Source organism: Cryptotermes secundus, unplaced genomic scaffold (assembly GCF_002891405.2).
Source record: "Cryptotermes secundus unplaced genomic scaffold, Csec_1.0 scaffold1437, whole genome shotgun sequence".
In the NCBI taxonomy this organism is placed as follows: Eukaryota; Metazoa; Arthropoda; class Insecta; order Blattodea; family Kalotermitidae; genus Cryptotermes; species Cryptotermes secundus.
The window spans coordinates 52141-70116 of NW_019731298.1; the positions used below are offsets into that span (position 1 = coordinate 52141).

Sequence of the window (17976 nt, forward strand, 5' to 3'; positions counted from 1 at the left end):
CTCGTACTGCCAGGAGGAATGAACAGCGTCAAAGTAAATGAAAGTGGATGAAGACAGGTGTAAGTCTTAATATCTGAACGCTGAACAAGGTCTTCATTGTAATCTGAAGTGAGTGTGTTCGATATATTTGTTTTATTGTCAATTTGCTGGAAATTTTCTGCCGTAACTGTTCGCTATGCTCTATAAGCATTCTCCCCAGCTTCCGTGCGATGCGTAACAGCATAAATGGAACCCACATAAAGTCATCCCTGCAAGAACTAACGAAAGTTCCCATTCGGAAGTCGTCCTTTTCTTAAAATATGACAGTGTTATAAATACTGAGTAGGTTCAGTCAGTTCATATTCTCATAACCTGTTACACTAACATTTGTGAACATAGTGACTGGCTATGGGCTGGACGACCTGACAAAGGCATGATTGCGGAGAGATCAGCTCTAAGATCCGCCCACCCTTCTACCCAGTTGTGTTACGGGGTAAATGGCGGAACGAAAATGTAACCGCCCACGAGTGCCGTTGTTAGAATGTGTGAAGCTGTACCTAATTTCCTCATACGTATGGGGAAATGCAGGTGTATACTTTCTGAGTCACCACTTTCCAAGGGGTTTCACAATCAAATTCCTCTACATGCTTCTACCACATTTGGAAGTTACATGTTCAAACCGTTATATCGTCCTTCGCCGAATTATGAAAGGGCGAAGAGAACGTTATAAATCGCGTTATTCCTCGCTCCCTCTCTCAGGTTTAAATGATTTCTGAGGAAACTTCTATTAAAATAAATGCAATTTTGCTCTTTCCCAGAGTAAGAAAATAAATTCAAAATCATGTATACATACCAAATAGAACATGCATGAACGATGGAAGTGAGAGAGATATATTTTTTATTAACCAGGAAGAATTTCAGAGTTGTTTCGTAATGTCCTCTATTTCCTTCCGTTTTTTAATTCAGTGTAAGGAAAAGAGTGTAAAACATTGTCAAATAATCTGAACCTTTCGTCTAATGACCTAAATTACGCACTCGCAAGTTCAATGTTTAACTAGATATTGCTTTCAAGCTCATTAAAGCTTCCTTCAGTGTCTGCTACCGTTTTATTTTCAGTCCTTTCCCCTGTATGCGATCAGAATTTCCTTCAAATGTCCATTTTACACTCCACAACTCTGAAAAGCTTGGCCCTATTGATTTTCTCCGTGTTGAGTGGGAGGAGACCCCGTGTCGTGTGCTATACTATTACACTACTGTCAGACCCTGCCAACTCGCAACCCAACCAACACGCTCGCTTGCTGTGTTGCATATTGCAAGAGGCAGTTTTAACTTTCGGATTTTATTACGCCAAATGCAGGGTCATTGTCTTTGACTGAAAATTGGACGACAGTACTAAGTTCTGACTTTAGCACATGGAAGTAAACAGTTTATTTATGGAATATGATAAAAGAGTTTGCATCGAAACTATTACATAATACGGGACATACAAATCGAATTCTAGGAAACAACACTTGAAACTTATTCTATAAAAGCAAGTAATACATTATGTAATTAGTTCCAAATTTAATAAACATCTTCAACAATTAAGTCGTTAACTAACCAAATAGCTTCATGGCACACAGCCCTTCTTGAGAAGCAAAGAGTTACTCAACTGTTCAAAAAACTCACTGCCTTTTGTGGAACCTGATGGTCCATAACCATGTTCATAAGTGCCGTCATAAGATTGAAATTTGGGTTAGATGAATTCGGTCGACATTCTGAAACCCCGTTACATTAAGACAATTTAAATAGAATCCTCATGTCTACGCCTTAATCTCCCAGTGGTCTTTCTCCTTTAGATTCTTTTTTTGACTAGAAGATTGAGCGAATTCTTCGTCACTTTCGTTTGATCCGCGAACGCTTCACACGGGATATTACGAACTCTTGAACTCTCTACCTGCATTAAGAAACCACTCAAACTCGCACATACACGTAGGAGTAAAGCTTCAATATCTCATTAAAATTTATATGTCGCATCGACTACAACCGGAGCTTCTCAAACAGATTAACAATAATGCACACAGTGAGAGCCCGCCTCTGTGGTCTAGTGGTCAGAATTCCTGGCTACAGATCCAGAGGTCCCGGGTTCGATTCCCGGCGCTACCAGATCTTCTGTGAAGTAGTGGGTCCGGAACGGGGTCCATTCAGCCTCGTGAGGATAATTAAGGAGCTACTCGAATGGAAAAGTTGCTGTTCCGGTCTATAAAACCGAATTTAACGGCCGTGGGTATTCGTTGCTCTGACCACGCGATACCCATCTATCCGCTAAAGTTGGCACTAACTTCGCCGACAAGCGGCGGTCACTCGATCGGTATAGTTCGTTTGCGGCCTAAAGCCACGGAGTTTCACACAGTGAGTAGTAGTATTGACGTATGCTTTTATATAAAAAACTAAACTCCGTGGCCTGTAGTCCGCAAGCGAAATATACCGACCGGGCGACCGCCTCTTGTCGGTGAAGTTAGTGCCGATTTTTGCGGATAGAGGGTGTCACGTGGTCAGCGCATATAAGTCTATGTAATATTTATGAACATACATCACTTACACCTCTTTATTTCTTGTTTTATACGCATGACCCCGAGTTAATGAAAATATAAAATGAAACTATAAGTTTATGCACAAAGTACAACATTTGTACCTGTTTAATTCCTGTTTTACGTGCATGGCTCAATGTTAATGAAACACAACTTTAAGATATCCGTTAATGAATAAAATACAAAATTTACATATCTGTAATTCATGTTTTGCATGTGCTAAGCAAACACCACACTAAACTACAGGCCTATGTTTTAGTTCCCTGCAATAATGTAAGGGAACTCCTAAACCACAGTCACTCTTATTATCGTTCATTGCTCATGCCGATAAGGTAAAATAGTAAAGTAAAGGTATCCCTGTAACAGGGCGTGGAGGGCCATAGGGTTGTGAGATGTTGAGGTTCCCATATTTTCTAGATAATCGGCTCATAGATGGCGGCAAGGTTGTCAGCCTTACGCCCCGGGCGTCCTTTACCCCCAAGAAGATCCCAGGTACTCATTTCTGTTAGGGGCTGAGTCGACCCCAGAGACATAGTGCGGCTGGAAGTATTAGGTCAATTAAAAAAAATCCAATTACCTCATCGAGACTTGAACCCGCGACATTCTAGCTTGTAGCATAGCGCCACAACCAACTACGCTACCGCCGATGTGGTACCCTGAGTAAAAACACGTGCTTGTATTTCAGACAGCGTACAACAAAGCAGGTTATTTTTTTCACTCCCTTTTTGTTCCTCTGAGATTAATTAATTATTCGTCCCTTCCTTTTTCCTTTTCTTATTTATCATCTCTTTCTTTACTTCATTTTTCATTCCCTAATTTTCTCTCTCTTTTCCATCCTCTATTTCTACACTTTTTTTTAAGCTTTCATCAGTCCCTGAATGATGCCGACCCTTCTTCCGTGTATGTAGGCTAAGGTTCTTTCTGCCACATTCTTTGCAATTTATTCTTTATAGAATCATCCTCAAATTCGGTGTTACATAAACTAAGCAATTCATTCATTCATCAGTAATCTGTCAGACGACAGGTCCACAGTCTCTTCCAAAACAGTTCCTCTACTTGATGCGATATAGAGCTTTCTCCTTCAAATGAGAATATAAACTTCTGTTCCCATGGTTATCCAGCATCTTCTTACGTCTTCTGGTTCGCATACATGGTGTCTCTGTTTTTGGAAAGAGACTATCCAGGAAAAGAGATAATGTGGTAGTTTTTCCATTTGCTTTCCACATCGCAGTACAACAGCCGTTCAAACCACTCTGGTCACGCCTGTTGCTATACGAACTTGAACCATCTCGAGCATCATTTGCTCTGTGCTTCAAGTCGCTCTTGATGACGCTGCTTCCGGCATCAGTTTTTGGTTTTTGGTCTCTCTCTTCGCCTGATGCCTACCCTTTGACCTGTCCAGCAAGGGAGGCCCTGCCAGTAGCTACGCTACCGCTGGTATAACTCTTAACAATTAAGCGTCAATAAATAATACGAGAATCGTCACATTATTATGCTGAGATTTAAATCAGGCCTTTACGTGGGAAGCCGGCACGTGTATTCTTTGTAAAGCCATGTATGCATGACATAGAAGCATTCAAGTGGATGAGCAGTGTCAGACGCTGGAATGAGTATCACGCTTCGCTGCTCTGTCCACATGAAAGTGCCAGTGCGCTACAGCGGAGAATACAGAAGCATTCTGCATAGACAGACTTCACTTAAGGGGCCACGCGTAACAATTCTGCAAACTGTCGTTTCGTAAGCTAAACTTTCAGATATTTAAATAAGGTATCTCCCTTATAAATTCCTTTAATTTCGGTTTTTTAAAATGTTTATTTTATAATTGCCGTGAAATGAAACTTTTAATATAACTTTCAGAATTTTAAAACTGAAAATCTATTGGTTTCTCAGCAGTAGAATAGCCATGATAATACAGTAAATAAACATTTTTTTATTAATTTTGTTTATAAAACAACTCGGTATTTATAAAATAGAGTATGTAATATTCTGCGAACTGCAAGAGCAAATTAAAAAGATGAAAGGTCTTATGCAAAGCTTGTACTCAGTGATGAGTAAATGTTTCTCACCCCTGACAGAATCTATCGACATAATGACCCTGTTCTTAAACAGCGGTGCCCATCCCTGGAGGAAACACGTGAAGAGCCTAAGGTGAAGAGACGTTAAACATTTTCAACGAAACTTCAGTATGATATGTATTTATACAAATATTCTTCTCGCTTCTATACATTTTGCAATTTACTACTACTTTCTTGTTCATTGGCACTACAGCCCCAGTGGGCCTAGGCCGACCTCCATGAACTTCTCCGTTCACTTCGGTTTTTCTAGATCTTACACATTCGGCAGGACTCCTTGGGCGGGTGATCAGCTCGTCGCAAGGCCTCTACCTGTACACGAACACAGAAAAACGCTCACACACACACTAAATATCCAAGCCCTGAATGGGATTTGAACCCACGATTCCGGTTTCCAAGCGAGCGAAGACAGTACATGCCTTAGACCGCTCGGCTACCGTGACCGGCACAACTACTACTAGTACTACTACTACTAATAATAATAATAATACCACCACCATTACAATGACGAAAATGAGAATAAGATGGGCAGTGGCTGCATGAGAGAGCAGGTAAAACTATTACTGAAAGACGTAAGCATACACAAGAGGATAATATTAAAATTGATCTTAACGAAATAGGAATGAAAATTGTTGAATGAACTCAAGTGGCTCAGGACAGGGTCCAGTGGTGACTTCTTGGTGAGAATGGCAGTTAATCAATGAATTCCCTAAAAGACAAATAATTTGTTGATCAGCTGTACGCTCATGAGCTTTTCAAGAAGAAGTCTCGCTTCATGGAGTTTGAATGTGTTGATAGAAGTTACACACTTCTTTCAAAGGAGCTATGCAGAAAGTTGAGAAGGCGTAGAAGTTTTGTATTTGCTTAGCAGCAGATTAAAGGGATTGTAGAGCTTTTACTTTGGACGAAGAGCTGATGGAAAAGTCCCTCAAAATGGAAAATCGAATATTTTTTAATGGAGGGCTTAGCAGATTCTCCTCTTAACCCTTCTGCCCTAAGAAGAGGACACTGTTTTACATTCAATCTCGTTCCAAAAATATCACTTTTAATGGATAAATATCTCTGGATGGATTTCCAACATATTCTCTATCGATTTTTAAATTTCTTACGTATGGTGTTTCAAGTGGTTAACCTGTATTTTACGAGGATATCATACAGTGCGATAGGGATATGACTATAAATTGTGAATAAGAATTTTGAAAAGATGCGGTTATGTCTTATTTCGGCGTACTATTCTAATATTCACAATGACAGACTAAGGACAATTATAAAAAAAAAAATACTGATGGAGCTATACCTCACTCCCCCACACGTCTTCATGGCATATGCTTAACTAATTAAGAACAGGGACAGCGTTACCTTTTTACTTTTTTACTGATTCCGGATTGCTAGTAATCCGACAGAGAATCAAATTGGGCATTTTGGAATACAAGCCTAGAACAAAACAAAAAACAAACTTCGTGGCCTGTAGTCCGCAAGAGAACTATACCGACCGAGTGACCGCCGCTTGTCGGCGAAGTTAGTGCCAAATTTAGCGGATAGAGGGCGTCGCGTGGTCAGCGCAACGGATCCCCACGGCCGTTAATCTCGGTTTTCTAGACTGCAGCCGCTATTTCCTTGAAATAGCTCATCAATTATTCTCACGAGGCCGAGTGTACCCCGTTTCAGACCCACTACTTCTCAGAAAATCTGATAGCCGGGAATCGAACCCCGACCTCTGAATCTGTAGCCATAAACTCTGACCACTAGACCACAGAGGCGGTCAATACAAGTCTAAAGGTTACCGTTATTCAAGCTGGTGCAGCCAGTGTATTCTTGCACTGACGCGTCGGAGGCTATACATTGCTAAAATCGCGCCTCACTCAAAAACTCCAGCTTCCAGAGTTACTAATTTTAAGCCGAGATCAAGCTGAATACTCATAAGGCTCGACGTATTTAAGTAAGAACAGCTGCAACGAGCATAAAACACCTATTTCCCTCAAAACTCCAGACTTCGTGGCAAGATGGCAAGAACTATATACATCGGTAAGTAAGTAAAGTAAAATAAAGCTATCCCTGTAACAGTCCGTGAAGGCGCGTGGGGTTGGAAGTAATTCAGCTTTGATTTTCATTAGTAAAATTTCAAACCGAGACTTCAACATGAATGCTTTCCTATGTGTTTCTATTCGCGGTTTAAGAAGCATTTATTTTCTAACGTATTTCATAAAAGTTCAGTAAAATAACCTTATAAATTACTTGGTCTTGCAGCATTCTCAGACAGACTTACTGTGTCAAGACACTTTCCATCTCGCAAATTGATACAAAAATCCTTCTTAAACTCGTTATTGTATATCCATTCGCCAACGTAATGCAAGTCAATTAATATATTTAGCGTATTTCCTCATCTCCGCCCCAGAAGCTATATTCTTATACTTGTATTTACATACTTCTTTGTGATTTATTGCAAGACCCTGCCTGTATCTCACATTACGTAACGCCCAATTGTGGGGTAATTGGTGAATAATGAACTCGAGAGGATGCGAAAGGAAGCGATCATCGAACTATACCACTCCGGAATACAAGTCAGAAGCGTTAACTCTGAGCCATCTTGCTCGGTCACTGAAGTTGAACTGATTACGTTAATCATTATATTCTATTTTATCTTTTTCATTATCTGTGATTTAAAAGGCAAAATTTTGGAAGTTACTAAATTTCGAAGACTGGCTCATGTAGAGAACCAGTGCATGAGACTGACAAAACAAAAAACGAAAAAGAAACTCCGTGGCCTGTAGTCCGCAAGCGAACTATACCGACCGAGCGACCGCCGCTTGTCGGCGAAGTTGACAGCGTCATTAAATAGCCAACTAAAAGTCGCATCAGCTTTTCTATTTTAAATCAAATACAACCTAGAAAGCCCAAATAGATTTCCATTATTATCAACATTTAAAACGGTAATTATACTAAGTATTACGTTCCTTGGTATAATATTGTCACGCGTAGGGGTGACTTTAGACTGGTTTTGGATTGCATGATTGGATTTATTGCACGTTATACATTCACATTTCGGGACTACAGGCAATTACGACGCTATTGCTATTCTACACAATTTACAGTTCACTGTTAGACACGCACTAAGGTCCTAAGTCTTCACTAGTCCTATCCTGGCAACGGATTTACAACAGCCTGTCACTTCGAATAACACATGAAGCCTTCTTCTCACATTTCTTGCAATTATGCTGGAACTGCCACTTTCGAAGACTCGACTCAATTCAATTCCTCTGCTCCCAAATTTATATCCTGACAGGCTGGCATCTCGAAACTCGACTCGCCACTATCGACTCGACTACTGTTCTATGCTTCCAATGCGAATTTCTTTGGCCATTTATAACCCCTCGGAACGGACACCACGGAAAACACCGTCTTCTATTATTTATTATTTATTTACAGCTCCATTGCCTAGCAATATATGTCCTGATTTTGAGAGTGTTCGTTTCGCGGGAATGTGTTTACCGAGTTGTTGCCTAGCATTGAGTATACACGTCACGATATGCTGAATGATGAGGGAGTAATCGTTTGCCAATGGAACTTACAACCTGGAATTTCCGTAGAATAAAATTGTGACGCCCTGTCGTGGGTTTCCATGAATTTCATACATAACGTTACTCTTGCATATTCGTGATTGGATTCGTAGATGGAATATCTTAATTTTAAATTTAAAAATTCCTAATTAAGTTTCTTGGTTTTAAAATTACATAATCATATGCAGACCTACAATTTGAAGTGCTGTATTGTCGAAGCGACCGCCTCTGTGGTCTAGTGGTCAGAGTTCCTGGCTACAGATCCATATTTTTTCTGAGATGTAGTGGGACTGGAACGGGGTCCACTCAGCCTCGTGAGGATAACTGTGGAGCTATTTCAAGGAAATGGCGGCTCCGGTCTAGTAAACAGAAATTAACAGCAGTGGGGATTCGTCGCGCTGACCATGCGGCACCCTCTATCAGCTAAATTTGGCACTAACTTTGCCGACAAGCGGCAGTCGCTCGGTCGGTATAGTTGGCTTGCGGACTAAAATCACGGACTCTTTTTTTTTTACTTTGTATTGTCGAAGTCAAATCAGGCAATTTTTCTATGGAAATCAGTGTTATTTCCATCTCCATGACTTTCGATTCTTTATAGAAACAGTCATCTTTTGGCTATTCTAATAGAGAACACGGAGGTTTAAGATCATTTCTGGAATATGGTTAACTGGTGAACAAACGCAGAGGTCACGCAGATACAATTAGAGGCAGGAATCTCTCTTTGTCTAATAACTGATGGCCTAGCTTTTTAGCTAAACAATGGGCGACATCATCAGCGATATAGTGAAGTCCCGTTCCACTGTCAATTTCATCGCTGCAGCGAGGGATTAAACCATAAATCCACTTAACAGAAAACAGCAAACATTAATTTACGTCTAACGCGGCTTAACAAAAGAACATTACCACTGCTATGAACATTCAGAAGCAAGTATGTTGCAAAATGATGCCAGGAAAACGAATTATGTTCGCAGAAGGGCATTCAATTTTAGATCAAAGAGGGGTATGAAGTAGATGTGTAGTAGAAACAATTTACGCTGCCCGTTCTTCTTCAAATGATTCCATTTGTATAGAGGAGGTAACAAGAATTGCAAATCAATAATAACGCAACTGTGGAGAAACACCCAAACTTTTATAGAACTCTGAGGCCCAAGACTGTGTTCACAAGAGCCCGCTACCGGTACCTGAGGCAACCGACTCCGGTAGACATCATCAAAACCTATGTCTTCCAGATCAGTGTTAATATTATCCTCCCATCTGCAACTAGACCTCAAAGTGACTTTTCTTTTCAGATGTTATCACTGAAATTGTTAAAAATTTCTCAAGCCCCATACGGGGCCTTAATGTCTGGCAATTTTTTCCTCCTCAATTTGATCGTGATATTATGTGAAGAGTACCAACCATGAAGCCCAAAGCCTAACATTAACCAATCGAAATTAAACGCACCCGAACCGACAATGAAGCAATCCAAACTAGCAACTTAACCACCAAAATCTTTCGACAAACGGAAGCCTTACCTAACCCAACACAGAGAAACGTAACGCCAAGTTCGGTAAATATAACAGTTTAACATAAATTTTTAAATGCGCTCAAATAACTTGGTTCGTTATACTAATATACTTCTCTATTATCAGTTGTTTCTTAGCACTTGAAAGCGTGAAGTTCACTTAAATATTATCCATAGATTCAGTTCATACCTCAAAGAAAACATACTGCATATCTGAAGAACACAGTCTTCTGGGCTGTAACGCCGTGTATTTCGGAGAAATCCCGACGTTCTGGAGGAATATATCGTCCCATTTTCACGGTCACAGATTAAATCAAACAAGAATCCAGCAAGAGAGGCGGCATTTCTCCGAACTACACAGTTACATACCAGGATATCGTGTAAATTATAGACCCATTGCTAGCCAACGACCCAGTAAACACATCCCCGAGGGAGCCAATGCGGGTAAAAATAGAACATCTAATGCTAGGCAACGGACCAGTAAACAAGTTTTAAACAATATGGGACAACAGAAGACGATGTTTTCTGTGGGTCCGTCCCGAGGTCATACGAGTATAACCGATGATCTCACGCAGCGAGAATTAAAATTGAGTCGAGTTCCGAAGCTGGCAGTTGCAGAAGTGAAGAGGAGAGTTTCGGGACACCAGCCTACTGGGATATGAGCTTGGAATTGAACTGAGTTGGCAGTTGCAGAAACGGCAAGAAATGAATTAGACGCTGACAAGAAAATTTCATGCGTGATTTGAAGTTACAGTGAGACTGTTNGCCTGGGACACCCTGTATATACGGTGTCAATAAATCCAATCATCTAATCCAAAACTCGTCTTATAAGTCATGAAAAACCACCTACACGTGACAATACCAACCGCTGTGAGAACCTCAAATCCAAAACAGTGTCACCATTACAAAGGCCACCTTATTAATGTTGTGTATGGAAATTATCATTATTTATTCCAAAAATCACATCAAAGTCATTAATACATCCTGTAGCCAAAATGCAGGGACTGTGATTTTGTTATTTCGTATTTAACGATGCTGTCAGTACTGGGAACATATAGCATAGATATTAGAATGATTAATGAATCTGGAGTAGCAGGTGAAGCGACAATTGACAGAGGATACTGGAGTACTCGGAGAAAATCCGCCACAGTGTCATGTTGCCCATCAAAATTCACATGTAACTAGGCCTGGGATCGTACTCGGGCCGACGCAGTGGGAAGCCCATGACTAACAGCCTGAGGTATGTAACGGCCCGATTTTGAATGTTAAATGTAGGTGATACACACAGTTATTACTGTGGTTCCATCGCTAACAGGATATGTTATCATAATAACTTTAACTGTAAAGGACGCTAATGGAAGTTATGAGGAAATAAACCAAGAAATACACAGTAATATCTCATCAAATTATCAAGTTGATGGAAGTTACTGCTGTTGAATGGTANAGAAGTGAAGAGGAGAGTTTCGGGACACCAGCCTACTGGGATATGAGCTTGGAATTGAACTGAGTTGGCAGTTGCAGAAACGGCAAGAAATAAATTAGACGCTGACAAGAAAATTTCATGCGTGATTTGAAGTTACAATGAGACTGTTATAAATCCGTTGCCAGTATACGACTAGTGAAGACTGAGAACTNAAATACGAGAAAAATAGCGTAATGTATATAGTAGCAGAAAGCAGTCTTCTGGGATTTGGCACCGTGTATATGTGGTGTTAACCGACGTTTCGGAGGAACGTATCGCCTCCATCTTCAGGGTAGAAGAAAAAGTATAAGAAATCTGCAAGCGACAAGACCGTGAGAACGGTAAAAGCAGACTGCTTTCTTCATAGTCACCGCCGTGAAAGCCTCAAATCTTACATATATAGTAGCAGTTTCACTTTTTATCAGATCTTTTATCCAGTACGTTCCAAAGAGCCACAGGCATGTTACAGTTGATTCAGCAAACGCCGTAGCAGCTTTACCACATCACATGTAGATCCACTCCTACTCAGTGCGCTCTCAAGGCGTCTAGAATATTGCGCTGTCAACAGACGCCTCCCTCCTCACTCGGTTTCCATGGTGACTGTCCGTCTACACCTGTATAATGCAGAACATCCATTGACGGCGGCGGGCCTCGTTGCTCTTTTGTCTCCAAGAACGCTGCACAAGTAGATTACTGGACTATTCATCTCACTAAAATCTGACACAATGGACTTGTTTTCTGGCTATTATTAACGTGTGGATACATTCTTCAACATACTCTCGGACTAAGTGAAAATAATGTATGGTCTGTACTTTGATAAAGAAGTTGGACGAGTATAATAGTAATATTAATACTAATAGCAACAGCAATTACTGACAGAGACTAATCTTGCATTTGTGGGTGATGAAGCGGGGTGAGGGAGGTAGGGAAGGAAATGGTGGAAGAGCGGAAACAGACATACCTACTATGTTAAGTATCACTTCAGAACATACTGGCCACTGGCATAGTTGCGTAGTGTTGAGCTGAACTGAACTAATGCAACTGTGTTTGTTTCTCTACAGTGCAAAGCATCATTTCAAGAGTGAAAGCGACAAACATGAATTGTAATTTACTGTAAACTGTCAGTGCTGTGCTATGAAGAGGCATCTTAAAGCTTCCACAGCAGCAGAAAATAATCTCGAAAAAGTCATAATGACAATTCAGTTGTCCGTATCCACACTTTGTTTTCCTATTTCATGACAGCTCTCAAGATTTGTATACTATATTCTATGATGTGTAACTCTTATTATATTTTCTTGTTTGCAGTGGAAGCAACACTTTTGTGTGGAGCTAAGGGCGTTACTACTTCTATCTGAATAATTAGGAAAGCAGCAGGGATCGTACAGGTCAATCTAAACAGTTATATTGTAGGAGATGGTTACTGTAGACAAATGCTGATAAGAGGAGGAGTATCTTTGTCAAAAATAATCCATAATACGTGTAATCATGAAATATGGACAAAAATCAATGTAATGAACAGGACATAAAATGTTATGCAAACTGGAATCTAATTTCTCAAACATTTATGTCCTATCTATATACAGAGCCCTCACAGGTGATTTTGAACTTAGCCTAAACAAGTCAGAACATACGAGGGAGAGTCAACGAGTAGGTCACAAATGGAATTAAAGCAGCTGTAATGCATGTAATAGGTTTTCTATGCGTATTACTAAGTAGCACTGCAGTCCAGCTTCATAACAGTCTAGGTAGCAGACGCGCATGCGCATGTTCAGAGGCTCGTTTCAGCAGTCAAAATGACGGCCGTGATTAAGAATTATACTACCGAAGAGCAGACTTATTTTGCGCGTCTTTTGTGGGCAAAAGGACTCTATGCAGAGGATATTCATAAAGACATGCTTCCTGTTTGCGATGGGGAGTGTTTATCACGTAAAGCGGTTCAAGACTGTGTCGAGAAATTCTCTCAAAGAAGTTCGAAAGTCGCAGATGATGGCCGACCAGGTCGTACCGTGGAGATTGCGACAGAAGCAACTGTGCAGTGGATGGAAGAGTTGATTCGAGCTGACAAGAGGATAACGACAGACAGTGTAGCAACTGCACTATGACGCTCTTATGGTTTAGCGTACTGCATAATGCACGGTCATTTGAAGTTTCGGAAAGTGTGCGCACGGTGAGTGCCAAGAGAACTGAAGGATCGAGAGGAAATGAACCGAATTGGTCTTGTGAAGTTCTGTTACAGCCTTGGGATGCGATTCGGCACGGGAAGTTAGTAGTTGAAGAAGAATTACAAGTCAGCCTGTGAAGACTTAGTGTGTGATCAGAGATTCAGTCAGAGTGAGACTGTTTTAATTCCATTACCAGGATACGACTAATGAAGACTGAGAATCCTAATGCGTGTGTAACGGTGAACTGTAAATTATGCAAATCAGCGATAGCGCTGTATTACTCATAAGTACGAGTTGACTGTATAAGGTGTTAATAAATCCAATCATTCAATCAAGAATCCGTTATCATCAGTCACGGAACCCCGAACATGTGACAGTATTAACCCAGTATACTTCAATTTCCATCCAGTGTATAAATACCAGAAGTATCCAGTAACTTTTTAAGTGTGACGTAACGGTATACGTCACTCACTGACATGACGCACCCCCATTCGTCCTCCTGTCTAATACTCTACGTTCGATCTAGCACTTACGAAGTTGGATCCCACTGTTTTTGTATCCATAACCATGAAGTGGGTCCATCCCCGGGGCGCGGAGGCATTCTGAGTTCAAAAGCATCTGTACAACTTAACAAGATTTCACAAAATGCAGTAATAACAATGAGGCAATATTCAGCTTTGTTTTGTCACCTCATTTTCTCTATCGCTGTTTCTTTGACAAACTGTTGCTTCCCTGAAGAATATACCTTGACACTGGTTTGTCTTGCGACGCTGTCAATATCAAAATTACTCGTATATAGTGCCGGATGGTAGGGTAATCAATTAGTAACAAATTGGAAAGGATATAAAAGGAAGGGGTTGTGGTATAATTCAAGATTCTATCTTCATATTCACCTGAAGGGACTAATAAATAGCATGAAGATTATCAGTGAGGATAATCGGTGTCCCTGTCGATACTCGAACCGGGCACTTCCCAAGTACAAGTTAGAAGCATTACCAACTAAGCCAACCTGCTCAATGAAATTACAAGAATTAAGCAACAGTATAATAAAGATGCGGGACATAAGGAGTCATTCATATTCCTGTTGCACCCTCTGAAGCACAAAGTATCCGTGAAACGTTTCGTTTCATTTCAGTTTCTTAATCTTTAGACACTCGGTAGAACTCCTTCTATGGGGGATTAGCCAGTCGCAAGGCCACTACCCGCACAGGACAACACAAACAAAATGAAAGTAGATAAACTTCCGCGCCACCAGTGGGGTTCGAAGCCACGGCCCCAGCGTTCAAGTGGGCGAAGACAGTTAGTACCTTACACCTCGAGCCCACTGTGATCGGCGGACATAAGAAGTAGAGAGGCATGAATGAATTTAACAATGGTTACCAAACTAGAAGTACGAGTAACTTGGTAAAGGGTTAGGGCGATGATCTGCTTACAGATTACCATAGTGCTTGAATGGATGGCAGAATTACTTCTGTCTGCTACTGAATGTACTTGGGGTCAACAATGTTAGACTGAAATATACGTACAGTAGTCATTAGTTGTTTTTTTTAATTCGCTTAGTGGGGGGTGGAGTCCAGCTGGGTCCACTCGGCACGGCGGCCACTGATTGGCCTATTGTAGCCTGCCCCGTGTGATTATGATGATAGAGAATTTGGTGGAATGAAGATTGTCAGGGAAAACCGAAGTACTCGGAGAAAAGCCACCCCAGCGCCACACTGTCCACCACAAATCCAACTTGACCAGACCCGAGATCGAACCCGGGCCGCCGCGGTGGAAAGCCAGCGACTAACCGCTTGAGCTATGGCGCGGCCTAGTCATTAGTTCCTGAGACTAGTTTGTCTGAGGTGGAAATCCCCATTAAAAGTTGATGAGGTGTACATCGTCGGGTGTTATACGAATTCCGGTACAGAAGATCCGAGTATGAGGCAAAACATTTTGTTTTCAGAACCATAAACATAAAAATTTCACCTGGTATACGGAAGAGTGTTCTCGGCAATGGAAGGAGTCTATTATTTTACCAGTATGAAGGAATATCATTATCATCTTCATACAATACAAATATTAGGTCTTTGGACATTATCCATTGCCCTATCTTTACCTAAAACGCCGTCCCGTTTATATTTCAAAACACAAAAAAAAAATACTCGATGATTTTAGTCCGCAAGCGAACTATACCGACCGAGTGAGCGCCGCTTGTCGGCGAAGTTTAGTGCCAACTTTTGCGGATAGAGGATGTCGCGTGGTCAGCGCAGCGAATCCACACGGCCGTTGATTTCGGGTTTCTAGACTGGTATTTCAAAACACAACGTTTCGGAAATTGAATTCTGTCTCCGTCTTCAGGTAAAACCTCCTCATTTGGACCCAATCGATAGAGCTAGTCCCTATCTTCGTGCTGGTACAGGTGTCCGGAGATAGGGACTAGCTGTACCGACTGGTTTTATCTGAAGACGGAGACAGAATCCAGTCTCGGAAACGTTTTCAAATATACACAAGACGATGGATAATGTCCAGAAACATAATTATGTTTCTTCATTGTCACAAACTTACAGATCTTAACTTTATACATAATTTTCCCAAAATTTTTCCCACTTGCCTAACTCCATGTATAGACGAAATTACGTATTTACTATATGATTCTGACGATAGTGTATAACACACTGATATATTGGGTTTTGGACTTTATCCATCGTCCTGGTTTTTAAGATAACTAATAAAAACACGACGGTCCAGTGATTGAGGCTAGCTCTTTCTAACGGACCCAACAGAATAGGTGTTTTCCTTCACCAGGACGATGGGTAAAGTCTAAAAACCCAATATATCAGTGTGAAATTACGTATATATGGGATCCGTAGTGTGGATTTAGAAGTCACATATAACTATTGATCAGATTTCCGGCAGATATGGCACAAGAAAAAGGGGTACAATGACGTAATACATCAGGTCCTGTGAGGAGTAAAGTTTTATATAACATTCTCACTGTAAATAAGTAAGGTACAGTAAAGTAAAGTAAAGGGATCCTTGTAACAGGCCTAGGAGACCCATAGGGTTGTGAGATGTTGAGGTTCCCACATTTTCTAGACAATCGACTCATAGATGGCGGCAAGGTTGTCAGCCCTACGTTCCGGCCGCCCTTTACCCCCAATAACATTCCAAGAATATTCCTGGTACTCATTTCTGTTAGAGGCTGAGTCAACCCCAGGGTCATAGTGAGGCTGGAAGGATTAGGTCAATTGAAAAAAAATCCAGTGACCTCATCGGGACTTGAACCCGCGACCTTCCGACTTGTAGCATAATGCCTCAACCAAATACGCTACCGCGTGCCCCTACAACATTCTCACTGAATTAGATAAATTTATTAAATTAGTTGAGTCATTTAAAATGTGCGGTAATGAAACTTAAAATCCATACAGCTAAACCACATTTAACTCTGACACTTTATATTCAGAATGGTCTGAAACAGATAAGTTTTATCGTCATTGCTTCCCGACTGTGCTCTAGAATATGCCAATAAGAAGATGAAGGGTTAGAATTAAATGAAATATATCAGATTTCAATGGCGTGCACTGGTATTTAGTTTCGCTATCACAGAATTAGTCTGAGACCGAGAACTCTCCGACTCACCTCAGAACGGTGCCCGCGGAGGTTATAGTTTGTTCTAAGTGGGAAGTCGACGGACTTCTTGCAGTGTGACGTGGTAAATGTGACGCCGACAATTCCCCGTACGTTGCCTGTTGCCAGCCAGCCTTCTTGATAGTAATTGGTGCGGTTCAGTTTCCACCCTTCATCCTAGAGAGAAAAGAAAACATATATAGATTATTTACATCATTTCCATTGGAATTTTCCATTCTATTCTCCTTACGTTAGTTTATTTTCATAACAACATATTTTCTGCTTCGTAAAAAGAACTAATGATAAATTTTAGCTCTTTAGTGACGGAAGATGTCTCCTAGACTGATTTCCTTAGAAGCTACATATACCAGACAGTCCATTGCTTTAATATCAGATGATCTGAAGTGTATAAATAAAAAAAATGCTATTGTGGCGGAGGAGATGAAGCGAGCATGACTTCATTGAAGATAAAATAACAGCATTCTTACGAAAGGGATTAAAACTTTCCATAAATTTATTTTGTGTATGAGATTCGGTGCCGGTCACGGTAGCCGAGCGGTCTAAGGTATGTACTGTTTTCGCTCGCTTGGAAACCGGGATCGTGGGTTCGAATCCCACTCAGGGCATGGATGTTTAGTTTGCGTGTGTGCGTTTTTCTGTGTTTGTGTACAGGTAGAGGCCTTACGACGAGCTGATCACCCGCCCAAGGAGTCCTACCGAACGTGTAAGATCTAGAAAAAACGAAGTGAATGGAGAAGTTCATGGAGGTAGGCCTAGGCCCGCTGGGGCTATAGTGCCAAGGGGAAAAAAAATGAGATTCGGTAATGAGGAGCTTCACAACTTGTACTCTTCTCTAAGTATAATTAGAATGATCAAGTCAAGGATGAAATGAGCAGGACATGTAGCACGAATGGGGGAGAAGAGGAATGCATATAGGATATCGGTGGGAAAGCCAGAAGTAAATAGACCACTGGGAAGACCAAGGCGTATGTGGATGGACAATATTAAAATGGATCTTAGAGAGATAAGATGGGATGGTATGGATTGGATTGGTCAGGCTC

General features: G+C 41.0%; 1 protein-coding gene across 2 annotated transcripts in view; it reads right to left on the reverse strand.

Moving 5' to 3' along the window:
* Nucleotides 1-17976, reverse strand: part of LOC111867009 (tubby-related protein 4) — a 92471-nt gene that overhangs the window by 39223 nt on the left and 35272 nt on the right. For both annotated transcript variants that reach the window (XM_023856463.2, XM_023856462.2), the window contains exon 2: nucleotides 16928-17092. In XM_023856463.2, the coding sequence (XP_023712231.1) occupies nucleotides 16928-17092 (165 nt within the window). The remainder of the gene's footprint in view (nucleotides 1-16927; nucleotides 17093-17976) is intronic.